Source organism: Neoarius graeffei, chromosome 20 (genome assembly GCF_027579695.1).
Source record: "Neoarius graeffei isolate fNeoGra1 chromosome 20, fNeoGra1.pri, whole genome shotgun sequence".
NCBI classification, from domain to species: Eukaryota; Metazoa; Chordata; class Actinopteri; order Siluriformes; family Ariidae; genus Neoarius; species Neoarius graeffei.
Genome location: NC_083588.1, coordinates 51,876,589 through 51,900,984, shown reverse-complemented (window position 1 = coordinate 51,900,984; position 24,396 = coordinate 51,876,589). Strand labels below are relative to the sequence as shown.

The following is a 24,396-nucleotide window of genomic DNA, read 5'->3' as shown; positions in this document are numbered from 1 at the left end:
TGATTCCACGCTTATGGGCACTGAAATGGGGACATGAACTTATTTTTAAAAATTCACCTAAAACCATTTCTTTTTTTACCATCAGGTCACAAAACATGTAATCTTTAATGAATGATATGTTAAAAGATAACTAATTTTCTGAGATGTAATAAAAACATATTTATATGCCAAAGTCAGAACGTAACAGAAGTGTTGTGGACATATATATTCTCAATTTTAACAATGTAGAATTACTTTCTGAAACATAGGAAGGTGATGTTTTAGCAAATATAATTAATAAACATGTGTAGTAGAATAAACATACACATTCTTTCAATAAGATTAACATGGTATAGAGCTAGATTGTAATTAATTTGTAACAGACGCGAGATGGACAATCGTAACAGAAGTAATGTAACAGACATCATTTTGGAACTCATAGGCTTGACTTTGGCATATAAATATGTTTTTATTACATCTCAGAAAATTAAAGTTATCTTTTAACATATCATTCATTAAAGATGACATGTTTTGTGACCTGATGGTAAAAAAAGAAATGGTTTTAGGTGAATAAGTTCATGTCCCCATTTCAGTACCCATAAGCGTGGAATCACTCCTATACAAATATTAAAAATATAAAGTTCTGAGCAAGTTAGAGAAAGATTATCAAAATATCCCAATTTTGGCCTATTTTTGTCCTATGTGCCCGGCACATTACAATTAATTATGGGTGGCAGCCAAGTGGTTAACGATATGCCAGAGGTAGTATCAAGCCACTTAAAATTATTTGCGGATGACACAAAGATGTTCTGCCCAGTCAGTCATGAATGGGAAATGTGAACCGCTACAACACGACCTTTCTAGTCTACAAGGATGGGCAGGAAAGTGGCAGTTGTGCTTCCACCCTGACAAATGTACAGCGATCTGAATTGGTTCAGGGCATGACGTGATAAAACAAGAATGGTGCCTTCACACAACAGGAAAAAGATCTGGGGATTCTGGTGGACAACGAGCTCAGTTTTGAGAACCATATAGCATCTATAGTCTCAAAAGCCAACCAGATTGCAGGACTTGTGTGGAGATCATTTGAATACGTGGATAAAGATGTCTTCTCTCTCCTGTAAGTCACGGATACGCCCACATCTTGAGTACGGTGCCCTAGTACTGTCATCTAGGGCTGGGTAAAAAAAAATCTATTTAATCGGTTTAGGATCGATTTCATTTAAATTTCGCACTATCGATTCACAGGGCATGAGATTTTTTTTTTTCCCACAACACAATCTCGTGTGTTGTGTGATATTCCTCCCTCAGCCGTCTCGTGTGTGATGACGCAGCTGCGCAGTCGTACGTCGTGACGTTCAAGCACGCACACAAAATGGCTGAGGCCAGAGCCATGGCTGAGGCAGGGAAAACGCCGCTCGGCAAGCCGTCTCAAATGAAATCTGACGTGTGGAATCATTTCAAATTTAAAACGACAAAGGACGAAGAGCTTGATAAAACCAAGGCAGTTTGTAAGATATGCCAAGCAGAGCTCAGTTATTGTAGGAATACTACAAACCTCAGAAACCACCCGACAAGGTACCACGCTACGCTAACCTTAGCTTCCGACAACAAGCCGCCCGGAGCAAAATAAAAGAAACTGAAGGACCTGCTAGCATTACCATCAGAGTCTCCGCGGGCCATAAAGATAACAGAGGCCATCGCAACTTTTGTTTGCAGAGATTTACGCCCATACTCGGTAGTGGAAAATGAAGGATTCAGGTACTCGAACCACACTACTTTATGGTGCCTGGCAAAGCACTACCTCTGTGTCCCAGGGACCAGTATTGTGTCGGAGAGGGTGTTTTCCACTGCGGGTGATTATTGTCACTGCCAAAAGGAGCTGCATCACCCCAGAACACGTCAATGAGCTCCTTTTCCTCAACAAGAATCTCTCAGTCTCTTAAGTGTGACAGTTTAAGTTTACTGTCTTCGTTTTGTTAATATTAGTACTTTTGTTAATATTTTTTCACTTGGGCGGCACGGTGGTGTAGTGGTTAGCGCTGTCGCCTCACAGCAAGAAGGTCCGGGTTCGAGCCCCGTGGCCGGCGAGGGCCTTTCTGTGTGGAGTTTGCATGTTCTCCCCGTGTCCGCGTGGGTTTCCTCCGGGTGCTCCGGTTTCCCCCACAGTCCAAAGACATGCAGGTTAGGTTAACTGGTGACTCTAAATTGACCGTAGGTGTGAATGTGAGTGTGAATGGTTGTCTGTGTCTATGTGTCAGCCCTGTGATGACCTGGCGACTTGTCCAGGGTGTACCCCGCCTTTCGCCCGTAGTCAGCTGGGATAGGCTCCAGCTTGCCTGCGACCAGGGCTCGAAATTAACTTTTTTTCTGTGTGTCCCCCAGTGGTTCCGAATTCTGTGTTGTATTGTCCCGAATGGAAGCAATAGTGTCCCCATTTTTTTCCTCTCTGAAATAACCAGTGGTTAATATTATCATATGAAGTTACTATTATATTTGTAACTATGCGATTTTGAACCCTTTTATATCATTTTTACAATAAGTCACAAGACACAAGCGACACATGTCCAATACATCATCTACTTCAAAATTACAGTTATTGCATTTTCAGTTTATTAAACTTTGGCGATCTCACTGTATGAATAGATACCCGTTTATTTAAAGGGGCCAACTAGCTCATTCAGAAAATGTTTCAACTTCCTACATCTGCAGTACACTTTAGTTGAAAATAAGACCCCTTTTATGTTCATTTCATCTACTTATACCTTGAATATCTGTTGGCACTTATAAGGCCAACTTATAATTTTCACCATTACCGTTATCCATTTTTATGAACTTTCCGTTATCCATTTTTATGAACTTTCCGTTATCCATTACCGTTATCAATTTTTATGAACTTTCCGTTATCCATTTTTATGAACTTTCCGTTATCCATTTTATGAACTTTCACTGCCGAAACGTGGGTTAGCAACATCAGCATAGTGGCAGGTCCGAGCCTAGTTGTGCTGCTGACTGACTAAACTTTCTGAACTAGAAAGACACCAAGAAAACTCACTTATTCTGTTGAACGGTATCTTCCGTCAATATCATCCACATCATTCCTGTTGTATTTTATAACGTGTCTAACAGTGTTCATTAAGTTCATTCAGTTGCTAGCGTTGCCTGCAGACCAGGCGATGACACTTTGGATCCTGAAGGTCCCGGAGACGTTATGTCTGGGCTTTTAGTTTCTTCCCCGCGGTCGGTCCGCTTCAACCACTTAAGCATTTTTGTTCTGGCAAGAGTCGGCACAGCGTGTGCGGTAGCAATTCCATTCCAAGTCCATATAATGCGGACTCCGGCCAAAGATTCTAGAACAGAATGCGCTGCTCTGTAGCCTACTGATGCAGGTGCATCGAAAGTGTAGCTACTATGTATGTTTCGCTGTTAACGTTTTAAAATTAAAATTGACAAATTAGGTGAATGTCTACGTATGTGTGACGGCTTTGTAAATAATATTAACGTAGAACTTTTTTTCTAGATCTATTTTTTTTCCATTGTCCCGGGATTGTCCCAGATATGATAATTTTGTGTCCTGATGACATTTTTTATGGTCCCCGGGACATCGGGACACCGTTAGTTTCGAGCGCTGCCTGCGACCCTGTAGAACAGGATCAAGCGGCTAGAGATAATGAGATGAGATGAGATTTTTTCACTTAAACAATACAATTTGCTGCAACGTTCATTTGCACTTTTTTAATTACAGGAAGATAAGACCGTTTTGTTTACAGTTACGTGCAAACTGTCAAATTTACAAAATAAAGACGTGTATTTTGCAACGTATTGTATGGAGATATTTTCATTATTTAAGAACAGATTGAATTGATTCGAATCGAATCGTGATTAATCAATTTAAAACCCTAAGAATCGAAATCGAATCGATCTAGGAAATTGCCTGTGATACCCAGCCCTACTGTCATCCTACATGTGGAAATTGGCGGAACAGATTGAGAGTGTTCAGAGACGTGCCACAAAACGAGTACCTGGACTGAGGGATCTTCCATATGAGGACAGACTGAAAGCTCTTAAGCTACCTACATTAGCGTACCGCAGACTACGAGGCGACATGATAAACCCCTCCAAATATGTACATGAAAAATATGATGCAAAAGCATGCATAACAGGAATGAAGATAAACACCAAGACAAGAGGGCATAGTCTACAACTGGTCAAGAGCAACAAAAGACTGTATTTCTTCAGCAGCCGAGTGGTCTGTTGGTGGAACAACCTGCCTGAGACAGTTCTTACAGCGCCAAATGTTAACGTATTCAAAGAACTGTTGGACAAACATATGGAGGATCATCCCATGGTATACAACCACAGGGCACTAGACAATCCACAGAGACCTGAAATGACAGTCATCTGAAAATAGGAGCGGCTCAAATTGGAATGCTACAATTCCTACCCAGCCAAAAGGCTCTACTTTACTCTACTCTAGTCTAGAAATTTGAACTGAGATTTCCTCCTAGCATCTTTGACATTTGATGGTAAACCATTCCGTAATAAAATACTAGAATGAAAGAGTGTTTTACCATGAGAATTTACTCTAGGGATGTGGAAGGATGTAGCAGTGCGTCTTGTGGTAATGTTGTGGAGGTTACGTGTTAAGCTGAATGGTGTCATCAAATAGCTTGGTGCAGTTTCGTTGTAGATGTTATACACCATATTTAATTTTAGCTGTTTAACATGTAATTCCATTGGCAGCATACCAACCACCTCAAACTCCAGAGCGCCAATATGTTTTCTGGCTGATGTGTTCTAAAGGAACTGGATCATTTTGTTTTGGTTACGCTGTAACCTTATATCTCTTGGTTAAACCAGAGTACCACGATGTGCAAGCATAGTCGAAGTGACATTGAATAAGTGCCGATATCAGAGGTTTTTCTAGAAAAATTTAGTATGAGGGCTGTAACAATATGCGTATCGAAATCGTGATACGCAGAGCCACGATCCGTGTCGAGATACAAGAAGGCAGAATCGCAGTACACCCTTTCAAACTTCTCCTCAGCCCAAAAACGGAGGCGCTTCCAAACTTCAATTTATGAATACTTTTACTTTTTATTTAAATTACATTTTAAACTTACTTAAATTACTTTTATTTTTTATATCTATTAGTAAGTCGTTTTTTCGCCGACCTGCGACAATCTTCTGCGAGTCACGCAACGTCCACACTCGCCACTGGCAACCATATGGCGTCCTTGGCCACCAGCAGTGTTGCCAGATACTGCTGACGTTTTCCAGCCCAAAATATGTTCAAAACCCGCCAAAATGCACTTAAAACCGCCCAATCTGGCAACACTGGCCACCAGCGCATTCGTTTCTTTTAAGCGGTCGCCATTCTGGTTGCGACGCGGGGAGCGAATCTGTAAACAAGCAGCTCATTGGCTGGCTAGGTGTGCCACAAGCCAATCACAATCACTGACAAAGCTGCCTTGACCAGAAAGGCATGTCTGCTTGGGCGTTAGCGGCAGTTACGCAGAAGCCTTCTGCGGCAGTTACACTTTGACACGCGAGCAATGTTTCACTATAAAAATTCCGTAATTTCCATCTGTTTTCCGCGATCACAGAAAATCATTGGCCCTATGAGAGTGAGACAGTGAGAGAGCCACCCCTATACCCCCCCCCCCCCCCCCCCCCCAAAAAAAATCTTAACGGATTTACGCGATTTGGAAAAATGACTTTTTCAGAACCGAAAAAACCAGAGCTTCCGGCTCAACAGTATTATTTTGAGAAATAAAACAGTCTTTGGATATACATTTGTTCATTTTTGCATACATATTACTCATTCTCTGCAGTGGTCTGAATTATTTGTTATTAAATAGTTAATGTAAGTAAGTAAATGTTAATAAGTCAAATTTACTACTTTAAAAAAACATATTTTAAAAAAAATCGTGGGTGTATCGAATCATGGGTCAAAAATCGCGATACGAATCGAATTGTGAGTTGGGTGTATCATTACAGCCCTAATGAGGGCGCTCACCATGGCGAGGGAGCGAAGCGACGGGGGGGATGGTGCCGGTTGTCCGTGCCCCCCCTCCGCCGTGCGAAGCCTTTGAAAAATTGAGGCTACAATGGGACATTCTGAGGCTATCTGAGAGGGAAATTGTAACAAATTGTCAACATTGAAAAAGAAAAGTAATCTTCTTCTGCCCCGGACAGTCTTTGGCTTTCTTCCGTTTCGTGCCGCGGGATGACATCTTTAAATGCCCAAGTGTCAACAAAAACAACTCGCCAACTACTTCTGTCAAAAGCTCCCACGCCGGTGGGTGAAAGGTCATTCAGTCTCGAGAAATCTCGCTCTACAAGTCAGCTGACCTTGTATGTAACCCATGTCAAATCTCGCGAGAGCAGCCGCGACAAGTAGGGCTGGGAATCGATCCAGATTTCCTGGATCGATTCGATTCCGATTCATAAGGTCACGATCCGATTCGATATCGATTTACTTAGATATCGCTGGATTGTGACTTTAAAGTAAAAACTGTCCCTATTGACAGGAACAGCCCCATATGTGTTTGTGCATGTAATTTAACACCAAATGCCTTCTCCAGTGCAGTTTGATTCGCCGCAGGTTTAGCTGAAACTGTGTCGGCATGGTGCCTGGATAAGTGGTTGCGGAGATTAGTTGTATTGCCACTATATTTTACCTCGATGTGGCACAGTTTGCACACTGCTTTTGTTCTGTCGACTTCGTCTCTGTCCTCGTAACGTTTGAATCCAAAGTAATGCCATACATCAGCTTTCAGGCCAGGCGGTAATTTTAGCTGTGCAGCTTCAGCCATCTCGCGCTCTTAAAGGAACAGTCCACCGTACTTCCATAATGAAATATGCTCTTTTCTGAATTGAGACGAGCTGCTCCGTACCTCTCCGAGCTTTGCGCGACCTCCCAGTCAGTCAGACGCAGTCAGACGCGCTGTCACTCCTGTTAGCAATGTAGCTAGGCTCAGCATGGCCAATGGTATTTTTTGGGGCTGTAGTTAGATGCGACCAAACTCTTCCGCGTTTTTCCTGTTTACATAGGTTTATATGACCAGTGACATGAAACAAGTTCAGTTACACAAATTGAAACGTGGCGATTTTCTATGCTATGGAAAGTCCGCACTATAATGACAGGCGTACTAACACCTTCTGCGCGCTTCGGCAGCACATTGATATCTGAGCTCCGTATCAGTGCGCTGTCGAAGCGCGCAGAAGGTGTTAGTACGCCTGTCATTATAGTGCGGACTTTCATAGAAAATCGCCACGTTTCAATTTGTGTAACTGAACTTGTTTCATGTCACTGGTCATATAAACCTATGTAAACAGGAAAAACGTGGAAGAGTTTGGTCGCATCTAACTACAGCCCCAAAAAATACCATTGGCCATGCTGAGCCTAGCTACATTGCTAACAGGAGTGACAGCGCGTCTGACTGACTGGGAGGTCGCGCAAAGCTCGGAGAGGTACGGAGCAGCTCGTCTCAATTCAGATAAAAGCATATTTCATTATGGAAGTACGGTGGACTGTTCCTTTAAGTTTCGGTTTCGTTTGCCGGCACCCGCTTTTTATAGCGGTCCTTGCGCGGTCGAGAAAATAGTGCCTATAGCCACCTGGAAGAGATCGATCCACACATTTTTGAATCGATCTCGTATTTTTTGAACGTGAATCGATATCGGATCGTGGATCGATCTTTTGAACCCAGCCCTAGCGACAAGTAAACAACATGGCGCCTCAGTCTGGAAACCGCCAATTCGGATTGTTTTTGCACCGTCTGGCGGTGTATCTACTATGATTGGAATATTTTTGGAGTAATTATAACATATTTGATGATCAGACACATTGTCACGTGGTGTTGCTGGGATGTTTTCACGGAAAAAAGATCGTTTTGAGAAAGATTGCATGTTGTGCAGTAGCATATAAGTGCATGGCCTACGTGTGACGTGGGGTTCACTCGGCATTTCGGTAAGAGGGCGCACGACGAGAGTAAGAGGGCGCAGCACCCCTGTTCCCCGGTTTAGACAAAAGCCTGCGATATTAATAATCTTTTGAAAGGAGAAAAAAAAACAGTGAGCTGGACAAAGAGTATGCACTCTGCAAAACCTGTTTCGCTCCAATTAGATATTCAGGTAACACAACAAACTTGCGAACTTACTTAGCACGACACCGCCCCGACATATTAGCTCAGCCGGAGCCGCCGAAACCCGACCCGAAGCAAACTACACTGGACAGCGCCAAAGTCCTCCCGTCTACTTCAGTGATGTGTGACTTACTGTAACTGTGAACTTAATTTTGTCATTTAAGGCCGAAGGCAAGAAGCTGCACTTTATTTTGCATTTTCAATTTTAGTGTGTGTGAGACACTGCATTTTATTTTGAGTATTTACTCAAAGTTCAGAAGAAACGTGATTCACTGAGGTTTCAGTTCAGTTTCAGTGTGTGGACACTGACCCACACTGCACTTTGTTTCATAATTGTGCTCAGGGAGACTAAGGCCCAATCCCAATTCTAATTTCTACCCCTTCCCCTCCGCCTTCCCCTCCGCCTTCCCCTTGGCCCTTCCCCTTGAAACTGAGCTACAAGGGATAGGGCTTGAAATTCAACCCTTACGTATTGGGATAGCCCTTCAACGATCGCATACGTCATCGCGTACCTCCGTCAGCGTTTACGTTAGCAAAACGCGACGCGTCATTGGCTGCGACCAGCCGCTACAGTCAGAGCCAGAAATCTCTGCTGGCAGGGTGTGATTTGTTAACTAACACCACTGAATGGGATATCTTTGGCGCTTCGTGCACCACATCCGACAGAATGAGGTGTCAGAACACTCATGTAAACAATAAAAGCGAGAATAACAGAACAAAACGTACGCAGTAAAGCAACCGAAAACAATACTCACTCCCAAAGCTTTTTAGCAGCAGTTTGGATTTCAGAAATCGCTGCTCATTCTCAGCTCGAAAGCGAATCAAGCGGCGTGTTTCCTCTGGATAACAACTTAAAACACGTAAATAATGGAGAAAATACATTTATGACAATCTTTCGCCGCGGGAACCGCCATCTTTCTGAAATCCGCATGAAATCTCGCTGAAATCCGCATGGCATTGTGGGAAATCACTCAAACCCCTTCGTTCGGAGTCTGCTCCAGGAAAATCTCTGTTTGGAGGGGTACAGAAGCCCTACGCCTTCCCCTACCCCTCCGCGTTAACTGGGATTGGGATACCCCTACCCCTTCACGTGAACGCGCAAAATGGAGGGGAAGGGCCAAGGGGTTGGTCCAAGGGGTGAAATGGGATTCGGCCTAAGATGCCCACTGCACTTTTCAATGTGTTTCAGACAGTGCGTTGTTCCTGCAAATATGTTGTAACTTGCGCTTGTATAGTTACAATAAAATGGCATGGATAATTAGAATTACATTGTTTTGACTCAGTTTGTCCCATGAATTATCACTATCATCTGATGTACATACAACTCGGATTTTAAGATGCATAATGCGTTTACGTTTTTCAGTGAACTATGTAGAATATCGCAATATATCGCAGTATCGTATCGTGATGCGTATCGTATCGTGAGGTCCTTGGCAATACCCACCCCTAGTACACAGCTTGAAAAGCTTTGAGGGAGAGTAGTTTGCTTTACAGTGTTAGCATTAGAGCTAGTGTTAGGAAAGTTTTCTTGTCGAAGAAGGCAGCATTTCTCCCACTCTGCCGGATGTTTTCGCTTCAAATGCTGAAACAAATTGGTCGTGCTGCTACCACTCACGACAACCGCTTTCAGACACAATTTACAACGAGGTGTTGTTTGGCATTCATCAGATGCTGTAAAACCATACCAATTCCAAATTACGGACGTTGTGGGACATTTTTTTTGGGCAGGAGCCCCTCTTTCTCGCTGTCTGTTTCTGTCGCCATGTTTGTTTGTGCATGTGATGTTACTGGGGGACGAGAGAAACGCACTGCAGGAAGTGCATTACGGAAAGTCTCGAGGGGTCTTGGCGAATGTAAAAATGTAATGCGTGCGCTGTGCACTTGGAAATATAAACTGTATGGGGACAGGGGATTTTAAAAAAATCTTAAAAACTCGAGTTTCTTAACAAATCAATCGATTTGACGTGCCCACTCGATTTTTAAATCGTATCGATTTTTTGCCCAGCCTTAACTGAAACTCACCTTTGTAAAATTTGTTTTTTATTGGTAAATCTGAAAAGGTGTTTAATTATGGACTGTTGATAATTGTAGCTGCCGGTCTAACTTTCAAACAAAAGAATTAAAGTGCCATTCCACCATTGGATGTATTCTTTGGCATAAAATACAATATATTTTGACAACATATATAAATGGTATCACTAGACAGAGAAATCTTTTAGCTTCAAAATGATATATCAAACATCATTTTTTGACAACGACAAGTATATTAATTTTGCGACCAAAGTCACCTACCCTTTTAATTTCCACGTGTGATGTCATCGGCAGGTTCCCCTTCTTGTGTACCGTGTGACGTGGCACATATTATCAGCAATGGCGGATAGAACGCGATAAAAATAATACCAATAAATCTAGCTAATACCAATAAATCTAGCTAACTGAAAGATTAACTCAAAATTTTTCGCAATTTTTTTGGCCCCCATATACGAGGAGAAATGACTCTCTCACTTTGGGGGTTTCCTGGTCTAAAAATAGACCGACACGTGGTACACAAGAAGGGGAACCTGCCGATGACATCATGTTTCACTACCGCGCGGAAATTAAAAGGGTAGGTGACTTTGGTCGCAAAATTAATATACTTGTCGTTGTCAAAAAATTATGTTTGATATATAATTTTGAAGCTAAAAGATTTCTCTGTCTAGTCATGTTGTCATAAAATATATTGTATTTTATGCCAAAGAATACATCCAATGGTGGAATGGCACTTTAAAATACACATGTTTTGGTGTCAGACTCCATTAAATACATTTTGTAGTGTTTTGGTGGCGGGATTTTTATTTTTTTAAACTTCCCGTGCAACTTTTGTTTGTATAGAAATTAGGGTGCCGGAATTTTGTTGAAACCACGCCTAATAAGAGCTAAACGCAATGGAGACGGATCTGTACGACGAATTCGGTAACTACATCGGACCAGAACTGGACTCCGATGAAGATGAAGACGTAGAGGCAGAGGACAGAGATGCAGCTGAGGTAAGAGTTGCTGAATCTAAACGAGCGTGCATATGCGAGAAAATATTCTATCGATAAAATCTCTCTGTTTTCTGAGAAAGTGAAATCATTAACTTTGGTGGAATGGAACGTGTGCGGTCCTTATAGGCGGATGAGGATGAGGAGGATGAAGACCAGGTTGACGGTGATGAAGATGGTGGTGGCGGCATGGAGGTAGTTTTGCACGAGGATAAGAAGTATTATCCGACTGCAGAGGAAGTCTATGGGCCTGAAGTGGAGACCATCGTCCAAGAAGAGGACACACAACCACTTACAGGTGAATGCTCACATCATCAAGTTTGTGCGTTTTATAAACCTGAGTTTTAGGCCATCCTTAAAAAAAATTTGTTTCCTGTCCACCGGGTGGGCAAAAAAAAATTCAGTCGGGAGGGAGGGATTTTTTTTTTTTTAATGGATGGATAAGAAATCGCAATGCTGTGTTTGTTTTTTCTTTCAGTACTTTTTTTTATTACAAAAGCAGACACATTTAATAAAATATGACAGTTTAATCAACTGAAACTTGTACAAAAACTTTAAGTTAGCATTTTAAATGCTGACTGCAACATTTGCAAAACTTTTACAAAGGTACTTAAAATGTCCGACACACGGACTTTTTGTAGTTCTAAATCGAGTGTTAGGCCTAGTTCGGATGAAATTACACTATTAAAATGATCACTGAATGATTTGTTTTTCTGAATCTTTACTATTTTGTTGTTCGCTAGAATACCATTTTGCGATTTCACACTTAAGCAAATGTTTGAAAACTCCGGATCTCCTTCCTTCATGGTGGCTGCCGTTTTTTTTGTGCCGCACGGCGCATGCGCAGAGCTGATTCGACAGGGCTTTCCACAAGCGCCGGCCACACAATTAAGTCCAGCCGGCTACTTTAATGACTATTTTTGTAGCCCACAGGCTCTAAATATTAATTTTCGATTTTAATAAAATTAAATGTTTATCTAACAGACTGACAATAATGTCAAACTGAACCGTTGATCAAGGGAGAGTAACTCATCCGCACCCCGACATGCGGTGTGCGCGCGCACTCGGCGCATGCTCAGCTGCGTGAATGTGTCATGCACCGAAAATAAGAGATTTACAAGCCAGGAACGCCTCATGATGCAATACGCAAGAAAAGAAAGAAGATTTACTGCCATTTTACTTTGTATTTGAGTAAAGTGAATAAATAAATGGTCTGTGGAAAATACACTTAACCCTGGGAACTGCGTGCACAGGAGTTTATTTTGTGTTTACTCCCCCGGCTGGCTACTTATTTGTCATGGCTGGCTAGTATGAGCCTTAAGGCCAATTTATGCTGACAACCCAGTCCTCGCAGATAGCGTCGCAGACAGTGTCTGCGTAGCCCCGCCACCTTCGCAGACGCTCTGCGTGCACCTCCCAAAAATTGTGACCACCGCAGAAGCCTCGTAGACAGCGCCGCAGACAAGAGGGCTCTGATTGGTCCACTCTACATCCGCTGTACACGCACTTCCGCTTCCCTACTTTCCCGGTTTGTTTTGTTTTCACGACCGGCATTTTTAAAAACACGAGCGAAGATGGAGCAGCACGAATAGCGGTTGATCGAGGAAGTGAGGAAGTACGTACATCTATACGACTCCAGTTCTAGTCATTATAAGTAACCGGAGGAGAAACACTCCACTAACCACACCCACCAACTACTCCTAGCGACTTCGCGCCCCCTTGCGTTGTGCCGGTGAATAACATCGCGCACGCCTATTATCCCCGCTCAACAATAAATTACAACTGTCTGCGAAAAGCTATCTGCGAAAGACTTGTCGCACGAGCATGCAGAGGCCTTTAGTGGAAAGCCCTGGGAATGCGGAAATGTCAAGTTCGATTTTAGATTTACGAACCCGAAAAAAATGTCGAAAAACCGGCGTTTAAAAAAAAAATTTCACCCGCACAAACGGCACTCACCCGGCCGGTGGACCGGAAACGGAACATTTTTTAATAATGGCCCTATGCTTTTTTTTTTAAATCTTATAATTGCAGTGTATACAGGGTGGAATTTATGCTTTTGGACATTCAAAAACGAAGAAGAATCACTGTGTGTTTGTGTCCGTCAGAGCCTATTATCAAGCCTGTGAAGACGAAGCAGTTCACTCTGACCGAGCAGGAGCTGCCAGTTACAGTTTATGACATGGAGTGAGTCTGCATAGACAAAATATACCACACATTCCTTCTGAGTCAGACGTATTATGTAACGTTGGACCAAATCTTAATTTTCTCTGCAGATTTCTTGCTGATTTAATGGACAACTCCGAGCTGATTAGAAACGTCACGCTGTGCGGCCATTTGCACCACGGCAAGGTCAGTGTTTAAGAAGTAATAATAATATTTAAAAAAAAAAAAAAAACGCTCATGGTATTTTGTGTTAAAAAAAAAGGGTTTAAAACATCAATAAAATGAAAACGGCTTTTTATTTCAGTAAAATTTTACATGTCGCAGAGATTAATTTCAAGCCCCTCCCCTTACATCAGAGAAGGGAGAATGAAATTTATATCATAATAGATTTTTTTTAAATAAAATTGAATCTTTGAGCTCTATAAATGTATTTGTGGTACAGTGTAAAAGTTTGCAAAGCCTTTAACATGTATATAATTCATCAGACTGTTTAGTATATCAGGGTTCCCAGATGTTCCTTCGTAATCATAAGTAGTAAAAGGGTGGGGGAGTCAAATAACGTATATTTAGATGTTTATAGTGAGGAATCAAAATGCACGGTGTTTTTCAAAAAATTTGATATGATCCATCCATCCATTACCTGTGGCCGCTTTATCCTGTTCTACAGGGTCGCGGGCAAGCTGGAGCCTATCCCAGCTGACTACGGGCGAAAGGCGGGGTACACCCTGGACAAGTCGCCAGGTCATCACAGGGCTGACACATAGACACAGACAACCATTCACACTCACATTCACACCTACGGTCAATTTAGAGTCACCAGTTAACCTAACCTGCATGTCTTTGGACTGTGGGGGAAACCGGAGCACCCGGAGGAAACCCACGCGGACACGGGGAGAACATGCAAACTCCGCACAGAAAGGCCCTCGCCGGCCACGGGGCTCGAACCCGGACCTTCTTGCTGTGAGGCGACAGCGCTAACCACTACACCACCGTGCCGCCCAATTTGATATTATTTGAGATGTAAATATCCCAGAAACTCCATAGTCTAGGCAAATGAAACTGAACAGGCAGTATAAAATGTATTCCTCAAAATCTGAACGAGAAATTCAAAGGTATGTGGATTCCATGAATGATTTCACAAATTTTCAATACGCGCGCCGCCTGAGACACGACACTCTAACACCTTTTCTTTTCTGGTGAAAGGCATTTCTATACCTAAAAAGATAAAAACATTAAACGTAAAATTCTGACCCGTTTCCACTCATGCTGTTAAAATTTGAGGTCAGTTGAACGAGAATTGGCAAAGTTATTAGATTGTGAAACGATATCAAATTTTTTTTGAAACGCCCTGTACTATGAGTCTGGAAGCTCGTTAAAATTGTGCTAAATGTCATATCTCTTCAAGTCAGATCAGACTTCAGACATTTGGTTCTTTTTCAAAAAAAGTTTAGTTTTCCTAAAGTCACATGTCACTTTTAGTGATCTGAAATATTGTATTTGTTGTATATTTTTGTAGAAATCCATCAAAACGCCATAGTGGATACAGATTTTTTTTCACCCAACTGCATATAAAGTGTGTGTGTGTGGGGGGGGTGTATATATTTATATAAGAGGATATTACATGATGGTGTGCAGATATGAAGTTTATCTTCGAGTACGAATATACAGGGTGAGTCAAAATTATGTTAACACTTAAATGGTAGAAACCATTTATTCACAAAACATACATCATATGTGCAAGATGATTTTCAGGACGGTCTCAACTAGGGATCGACCGATATGTTTTTTTCAGGGCCGATACCGATTATTATGGAATTGGGATGCCGATAACCGATATGTGCAACCGATAAATGTAAACATTATAATTCACATGAAATTAAACATAGCACACACTGACACAGACCTTCATATCCATGAAATGTATGTTTAATTGTAAAATTGAACATGAAATTTTGTGCAGGGAGATGCCAGCAGCGTTTGTACAATAAAGTCAAACATTAGTTAGAATAAAATGAGAAATAAAATAATAATAAAATAAATATTCACCAATTAAAAAATAAATCACTCCCTACTATATTACAGCTCACCATTTTCAGTGGAAAATAAATGAAAATACACTCTGGATTCTTTTACACTAAGAACGAAGTAAGACTTGCCAACTTCAAGTAGTTTTTAAATAACAAATCAAGTGTAGGGAGCTGCCTGCAGCATTTTTTAAAAAGTAAAATCAAACATAAAGTAGGCTATCACTCCCTATTATGTAACAACTTAACAAGTAACCATCTACATTCTAATGCTTTTAATGCCCAAGCCTAATATTCCCAATTTAGGAGGATTATATTGTAGTGAAGGAAGCATTACATGTAGTTTCAGCGGGACTAGTTGGTTGTAGGCTAATTCAAGTGCTTCCTTCTGTAAGCTAAGTTTGCCTGGCTACACAGATGCAAATGGACAATTTTAACGAGTAGTAGATGAAGAATGTAAACATATAATGATGATGTGCTTTTGCAACTTGTGTGTTTGTGACTTATTGCGGCAAAAGCAGCGTGTCCTTACCTTGAAGTGGGATCTGCTTCTGCCCGAGTGCCCATACGGCCGCCTTGAAACAGTTCACAGCGTTTAGCTACGCGTGTTGATTGGCTGTATCCCTTGTGCCGCTTCTGCCCGAGTGCCTGTACGGCCGCCTTGAAACAGTTCACAGCGTTTAGCTACCCGTGTCAATTGGCTATATCTCTTGTGCCAAACAAATCAGATGTTGTGGTGGGCGGGACCGTGTTCTTGAACTCAGAGAGGCGAGTGCAGGAAAGGACGTGCAGTGACAGTCGCGTTAGGAACGAAATGGCTGCAAAAAGGCATGTTATCGGCATATCGGTGGAAATTATGGCCGATACCGATAACCCTAAAAATGCAGAATATCGGCCCGATATGTCGGCCAGGCCGATTATCGGTCGACCCCTAGTCTCAACCTGTTCACGATCATGTTCAGCACACAAAAACCAGCAAGCAACAGTAGCATTTAAAGAATAATAAAAATAATCCATGAGTCTTAACATAATTTTGACTAACCCTGTATTTCACAAGTGATCGAAGCGCACGAGTGAAAATATTTTCAGTATGAGAAGATAAAATTCATATCTCCGTGCCACTATTACCCCTTTTCCACCAAATCAGTTCCAGGGCTGGTTTGGGGCCAGGGCTGGTGCTGGTTCACAACTCGTTCAACTTGCGAGCCAGCTGAGAACCAGTTTGCTTTTCCATAGCTCGCGGTGCTAAGGGAAGCCACGTCATTACGTCACTGTATACCTCCGTTACGTCGCTGTATACATCAGTTACGTCGCTACGTTTGCATAAACCTTGGCGCGAATATCGAAGCAAAAACAACGTGGAAGAAGAAGCAGCAACAACAACAATAATAATGATAATGGATGACTTCGCGTTTGTACAGCTGCTGCTTCTCGTCACTTAAAAATGGCGATCTTTCGCGGTCTTGTTATTGTTGTTGGTCTTAACAACTCCGCCCCCCCCGCTGACGTAAGCGGTTCTTTCCTGTGGCCCAGCAGAGAGTTGGTGCTAGCCTGGAACCGTTTTTTCTGGCCCCAGAGCCAGTTCTTTGTCAGTGGAAACAGAAAACCCGGTTCCAAACTAAGCACTGGCCCCGAACCAGCCTTGGAACTGCTTTGGTGGAAAAGGGGCATATGTAATGGTCTTTATATTATATGGACACATCCACAAAAAACACAAGTTATCCAAAAGGATTTTAATGTTGAACCGGTTTGCCATTTTGACACCACTGGGAGTGAGTGATGTCATCAGAGTGAAATATCGGGAATTATTATACATACAGGACGCTTTTTCGATGGAATAAAAACGTGTTCTATTCCCTTCTAGCGGGTTTCATTCATTTGGTTCGATAGCATGCAATATTGTTAGCATATCGCTTATCTGACGTGTATTACGTCACTCTACCCAATGGAGAATGAGCGTTGAATATGGTTTACGATATTGCATGGTTGTCAAGACAACATGACGTCATACGTTGGAAACACGCTAGTGAGCGACTGTGACAATTTGTAAGCAAACATGGCCGCCAGGTTTGCGTCGTTAAATGCAGAAGATTTTGAGTGAATTTTGGCTGCCAGGTCGCTCTGTTGTGTGTAGCTGTTGATGTTGATTTTAAAAGTAATTAAGTAAATTACGCGGGGAAAATAATAATAATGATGATGATGATGATGATGATAATCTGCTTGACTGTGCTAGCATTGGCATTTGTGAATGCTACACCGGCTGGAAGGTAAGTGGACTGCCACACTAACAGCATCAAGTAAGCTTGTGTTGGCCTTCGAGAATGCTGATATGAAAAGTGTGTATGCATTATTATTATAATAATAATAATTGGGTGGCTTTTTTCGTGGTCTATCAGATATATTCCATCCAGCTACTTGTCTTCGATTTGTTCAGTATCATGCTAGCTGAATGGGATATATCTGATATACCACGAAATAAAGCCAGCCAATATTATTTAATGTCACTCAGATCCGCGATGTATTTCGTATGAAAAATGAGTTTTTCAACACAAGAATATAAACTTCATATCTTCAAGCCAACGTGTGATTTTTTTTTTTTTCTTTTTAATATATAGACACATTCACAAACGAAGTCCTCAAATTTATCAAAACAATGCATCGATACCTTCATGAGTGAGAATATTGAGAAATATGTCACTCAGTGTCCTGGATGTAGCTCATATGAAAATAAAAGTGGTGGATTTCCCAGTAAAACACTCGTGTCTGTGAAATATAATATGACACTTCATGTCTTAAAGTGATGATGGATGCCGTTTCTCTTTAACCCTTTGATGCAAAACATATGCACACCCCTTCTAATGCACAACATGGGTCAAAAATGACCCGCATTCATTTTCCAGGTTATTTCATGCTGACTGAGTTTTTCTTTGCTCGATCTTTTGAAATCAGTTTATTTTATGATTGAATATTCCAAGTATTCTTTAAATATCTTGTTTTTAATTACTACAAATCATTAATTTAATTTTTTCTTTCCTACTTTATGAACAAAAATACTTTTTATATTACTACACATGGGTCATCCAAGTGTGATTTTAAAATTAAATGTCTTAATACTATAATAATAATTTGTTTCAAATAATTACTTTAGCAGTGAATGGGGCCAGTTATTTATTTATTAACTATGTAGTTAGCTAAGCCAACTACAATAAAATTAGCTAACTAAAGTAGAATATGTCAACAGATCGGTAGCTAATAGTAATTACTTGTCAGAAAGTTACAAGTAATCTACTCCCTCTCAAGGTAACCTAAACATCATCAATTTTTTTCTAAGGTAATGTTAGAACAATTGAAAAACATTACTTCCATGTATTAGATGGGCAAAGGGCGCTGTGCTGAGCTGTGAAATGTCTGACACAAGCACAATTCACAGTTCCCACCAAACGCTGGAGTAAATGCATGCGGGTCGTTTCTGACCCATGTGTGTAAACTTGATGTAGAATTACAAAAGCTGTGCTTGTTCATAACTTCTCATCTTATTATCTCTAGCCGCTTTATCCTGTTCTACAGGGTCGCAGGCAAGCTGGAGCCTATCCCAGCTGACTACGGGCGAAAGGCGGGGTACACCCTGGACAAGTCGCCAGGTCATCACAGGGCTGACACATAGACACAGACAACCATTCGCACTCACATTCACACCTACGGTCAATTTAGAGCCACCAGTTAACCTAACCTGCATGTCTTTGGACTGTGGGGGAAACCGGAGCACCCGGAGGAAACCCACGCAGACACGGGGAGAACATGCAAACTCCACACAGAAAGGCCCTCGCCGGCCACAGGGCTCGAACCTGGACCTTCTTGCTGTGAGGCGACAGTGCTAACCACTACACCACCATGCCGCCTGTTCATAACTTAAGAAAGGAAAAATAAAAATGATGATTTGTGCTAAACAAAAACAAGATATTTACTGCATATTTGGAAAAGTAAATGAGAAAATGAATTTATTTCAAAAGTAGATCATAGAAACACTCAGCCATACATGAAATAACCTGGAAAATGAATGCAGGTCGTTTTTGACCCATGTTGTGCATTAGAAGGGTAGTGATACAAAAAGGGTTTTTATTCAAAAAGTAAGAAAGGAAAAAATAAAATAAGGATGTATGATGATCAAAAACAAGTTAATTGAGGAATACCTTGAATACTGAATGATGGAATTAATTTATTGCAAAGATATAGAAGATAAAAACTCAGCCGGGTCACTTTTGACCCATGTTTTGCATCAAAGGGTTAATTAGTTGAATGGTTCCTGACTTAATATGGATTATTACAGATGTCAAATAATGCTATTTACTGTATTTTTTAAATTATTATTTACAATATATGAATAAACATGTACTAAATGAATCCGTAACTAAAATTAGTTGCTGTGTGTGTGTGTTTTCCACAGACCTGTTTTGTGGACTGCCTGATCGAACAGACTCATCCGGAAATCCGTAAGCGAGATGACGCAGATGTAAGTGTAAAGCCGCTGCGCGTGCACAAATAAGACGGAGATCAACTCTGAAAGCTTGTGTCTCTGAAAAATTGTGAAATTTTCCTTTTCCGCTCTCTTTTAGCTGCGCTATACAGATATTCTGTTCACCGAACAAGAGGTGAGGCTTTTTAGAACCGTAATAACTTGTGAACCGTAATAACTTGTGTACAAAAATTGTGTGTAATATTTGGGTGTGTTTTTTTGCAGAGAGGAGTTGGTATTAAGAGCACACCTGTGACACTGGTACTTCCTGACTCAAGAGGGAAATCCTACCTGTTCAATATTATGGACACTCCAGGTATCAACACCTAAAGCAATCCACAGGTTGAAGTACAGTGCTGTATGGAAACGAGGAGGGTGGTGATGGCACAGTTTTCTCTTTCCTCAGGTCATGTGAACTTCTCTGACGAGGTTACAGCAGGAATCAGGCTTTCAGATGGGATTGTGTTGTTCATCGACGCTGCTGAGGGGGTGAGTCATGCCGCTGCTGCTGCTGGGTCTCGCTAACCGGGTCTTGCTCGCCTTTAGATTAAAAGTTGTGATGGCGTACTCTCGATCTCCTGTCAATCACAGCGACACTGCCTAATCACGGGCATCTGTGCACTCCTGGATGTGTAAGTTGGCGGATAGCGCTTTTCTTCGAGTGTGTTCCGCTGCCTTGTGACGCAATATAAGCAGCAGTTTGAAAAGCTGCGGTTCGACTGGCTTGATGTGTCTCGGAGGAAGCACGTGGCAACCTTGACTCTGAATGTCTTATCAGTTGTATGTGTTTATTTTTCCATTTTGCTGTTCACGTGTATGTAGGTGATGCTGAACACAGAGCGTTTGATAAAACACGTCGTGCAGGAGCGACTGGCCATAACCATCTGCATCAACAAAATCGACCGGCTGATCTTGGAGCTCAAACTTCCTCCCACTGACGCCTACTACAAACTGCGCCACATTGTCGATGAGGTCAATGGCATGCTCAGGTACTAACATCATCCCAAAATGGTGAACATTCTTTTCACTGTATTTTCTAAGCTGCAGAGCTGGGCTGTGCACGGTGGTGTAGTGGTTAGCACTGTCGCCTCACAGCAAGAAGGTCCTGGGTTCGAGCCCAGCGGCCGGCGAGGGCCTTTCTGTGTGGAGTTTGCATGTTCTCACCGTGTCTGCATGGGTTTCCTCCGGTTTTCCCCACAGTCCAAAGGCTAATTGGTGGCTCTAAATTGACCGTAGGTGTGAATGTGAGTGTGAATGGTTGTTTGTCTCGATGTGTCAGCCCTGCGATGACTTGTCCAGGGATAGGCTCCAGCTTGCTCGCGACCCTGCGCAGGATAAGCGGCTACAGATGATGGATGGATAGATAGTCATCAGGCTGTGTAATCTTATTGTTCCTAACTGTTACTGAATTGTTTAGACAGCAGAGGGTGCAGTAACATACAATATCAGGAATGCACATGACTTCACCCTACTGCAGAAGTATCGCAGCTCTAATGCCCTGAAAATACACTAAAAAAAGATTTAAAATGGGAAAGAGATGTTCTGCCAATGACTGGAGAAGTAGATTTAGCAAGAAGTCAGCGCTCTCTTTTTATAGACTGCTGAAAGATAAAGAAAAGGGAAGCAAATAGAGGTAGTACAAATGTCCATAAAGGTTTATTAAGAAAAGGACTATTTGTTATGATGGGGGATTATGTCGTAGCAGTGTCCGTCCGCCCCAGGAAGGGCGCTCACTTTCTGAAATCAGCTCCTCTCACAATTTTTGGAGGAATTTCATGAAACTTGACAAGATTCTTTGTTATATGTCGGTAATAAGCATATTGCGATTTCATCCAGTTCAGTTGCATTTTACCAGAGTTGTGGCCCTTGATTACCAAACTTGTACTTTGACAATTTCATGAGGGTGTGCTTGTCTTCTAAAACTCCTCAACTCCTCTCGCAATTCTGGAAGGAATTTCACTAAACTTTGCAGGGCTCGACATTAACGGTTGTCCGCTTGTCCGGGACAAGTGATCCTTTATGTCGGACAAGTTCATCGTCTCAGTTACTTGTCCGATAGGACAAGTGGCAAAATACGCCGATATTCGGGTTACATATCAAATTTATCAGTTTATTCACATGATTTCCGAAGCATCTCACGCGACATATTGTTTTGATGAATCACCGAATGTTTCTCTTCGGAAAGAGCGATGTGCGCATGCGCGATATTCCACTTGCAAAACTGGCCAATACCGCTTTGTGTATTTGAGCTGAAAAGTAAACGGTCGTTTATCAGACCCTCCAGGATTTCGCGATGTTGCGATTTGCAACTTCAACGCAAATTCAACCAATCCCCGCGAATTCAGGGCGGTGTTGCAATTGTATCCAATCACCGCAACTTTCCCACAAATTTGACCAATCGTTGGCGTCGTCTTGAAGTGATGTCGACAAACTACCTTCCGCCTTACTTCCTTGTACGTTCAAGAGAAGCAGCATGTGCGAGTCAGTGTTTATGTCGGCTTAAATTCTGTTACTGAAAGTGTGTTATGTTTACAGTGAAGGACTGTGTACACTTTACATTATTTTTTACTTAATACAAGAAATTAATGGATGCCAACATTTTTGCCAAAATGGTATTTTATTTTCCATTGTTTAGGCAGCTTCAGCATCATACTGTGAGATTCTGTTCAAATTGTTGTTGTTTTTTTTTTCTTCTATGAAGCCTGAGCCATTTATTTTATTAGTTTATAATTATTGTTTAATTTAGTCTTCAGGAGAGACTGCCTGCACACAGTACTAGTATGTTTAGACAACAACAATTAATCAGTGGAGGATATATATTCAAAGTTAATAATTTAAAAATGAAAATATACTGTATAATTTTAATTTTCTGGTTTTCAATTTCTCATAAATAAATTAATGATTGATGGAGTCCAATTTTTTTCTGTAGTGAATAGATTGTGTTAAAGTAATGCTGGTGAAATTAGTTTATTACAAATAGTTTTTGTGTTTTTTTTTCTCAAATTTTTCTTCGGACAAGTGAACTTCACATTTGGACAAGTAAATTTCCTTTCAACTTGCCCGACAGGACAAGCGGTTTCAAAAGTTAATGTACAGCCCTGGATTGCAAAAGGCTTTGTTATATGTTCGTAATGCACATACTGCAATTTAGTTCAATTCGGTCAAATTTTTTCAGAGTTATGGCCCTTGATTACCAAACTTGTACTTCAACAATTTCATGAGGGCGTATTAAGCACTTATAGTATAGATATAGTTGTCAGTGGGGGGATATTGTGCTTTCGGAGCACCCTTGTTCATTTTTAATAAAAGTAATATTTTAGTTCAGAGGTTATTATTTTACTCCAACTTGTACGTACAAATATGAGTGAGGAGTGTTGGTTAAGAAAATGAAAATTTTTTTTTTTTTTAATTTAACAAAAGTAATATTTACATCGATAACGAATAGGAAAATAAATGCTGATTTTCTGGTAATAAATTTATTTATTTATTTATTTATTTATTTTTTACAGAAAAATTGTGAAGCGAATTGTATCATGAATTAGGTGAATCGTTACATGCCTTCAGCTTCCTAGTAATCAGAAGGCTTTTTAGAAAAGCACATTTTGGGTGACATTTTTGTCACTCGGCCAGTCACTAATAATCTGAGGATATAAGGAGCATTTTGAAATAATATAATGCCAATATTTTAGCACTGCAGTATAACTAACTCGTTGCACTACTTTACTTGATTTACTACATTCAGAGCCAAATGTAAGGAATGCAGACTCCTCCTCACTGTAGCCATATGTTAGATAGATGAATCCATTTATTGTTATTATTATTATTATTATTAATAGTAGTAATGGGTAAAATTTATACAGCTGATCTGCACAAGACAGAACTAATGCTGCTTTTCCACTACCAACGTGGCTGAGTTGGGCTGAGCCGTGCCGTGCTGAGTCGAGCTGAGTGGGGCTGTTGGAGTTGCATTTTGACTACAACCGCGCTGAACCGTGCTGGCTGGAAGTGGGTGGACACATTGGATGGAGTTAGCGAAAGTGGGTGGACGTCACGTGATGTCGTTAGGCGGCGCAAACAGTGACATCAGTGACCTTTTAAGCGGTAGTCTCACGACCCGGATAGTAAACAATAAACATGGAGGACATGGTGTCGTTAGTGTTGCTGGTCTTGGTGCTGTGGCTTGTTGTCACCGACAACGTCAACAGGTACTGGCAAGAGCGTATAGATGAGGCGAGGCGCATAAGGCTTCAGAAATTCTCGTAATTCGTAATTCTTCTTCTTCCGGGTTTACGGTGTTTACAGATCCCAGCGCGCTCGCGGGGCGTGTGTGGGCATGTGAGGACACTCCTCCTCACCAATCAGTGCACAGGGGAGTGTCTGCTCACGCCCCCAGCCTCACTCGGCTCGCTTTGGCTCGCTTCAGCCCCACTCCAAAACCGTGCGAGTTTTGGGTGCTAAGCAGGGCTGAAGCGAGCTGAGTCGTGCTGCTCTGAGGTAGTCGAAACGCGAGCCGTGTCGGGCTGAAGCGAGCTGAAAAAGGGTAG

At 41.6% G+C, this 24,396-nt stretch overlaps 1 protein-coding gene across 1 annotated transcript in view; it reads left to right on the top strand.

Moving 5' to 3' along the window:
- Window positions 1-24,396, top strand: part of eftud2 (elongation factor Tu GTP binding domain containing 2) — a 98,589-nt gene that overhangs the window by 2,905 nt on the left and 71,288 nt on the right. Inside the window, exons 2-10 of the mRNA XM_060901952.1 lie at window positions 11,001-11,155; window positions 11,282-11,450; window positions 13,258-13,336; window positions 13,426-13,501; window positions 19,784-19,849; window positions 19,953-19,988; window positions 20,078-20,168; window positions 20,259-20,341; window positions 20,675-20,841. Of these exons, the coding sequence (XP_060757935.1) occupies window positions 11,054-11,155; window positions 11,282-11,450; window positions 13,258-13,336; window positions 13,426-13,501; window positions 19,784-19,849; window positions 19,953-19,988; window positions 20,078-20,168; window positions 20,259-20,341; window positions 20,675-20,841 (869 nt within the window). The 5' untranslated portion in view covers window positions 11,001-11,053. The remainder of the gene's footprint in view (window positions 1-11,000; window positions 11,156-11,281; window positions 11,451-13,257; window positions 13,337-13,425; window positions 13,502-19,783; window positions 19,850-19,952; window positions 19,989-20,077; window positions 20,169-20,258; window positions 20,342-20,674; window positions 20,842-24,396) is intronic.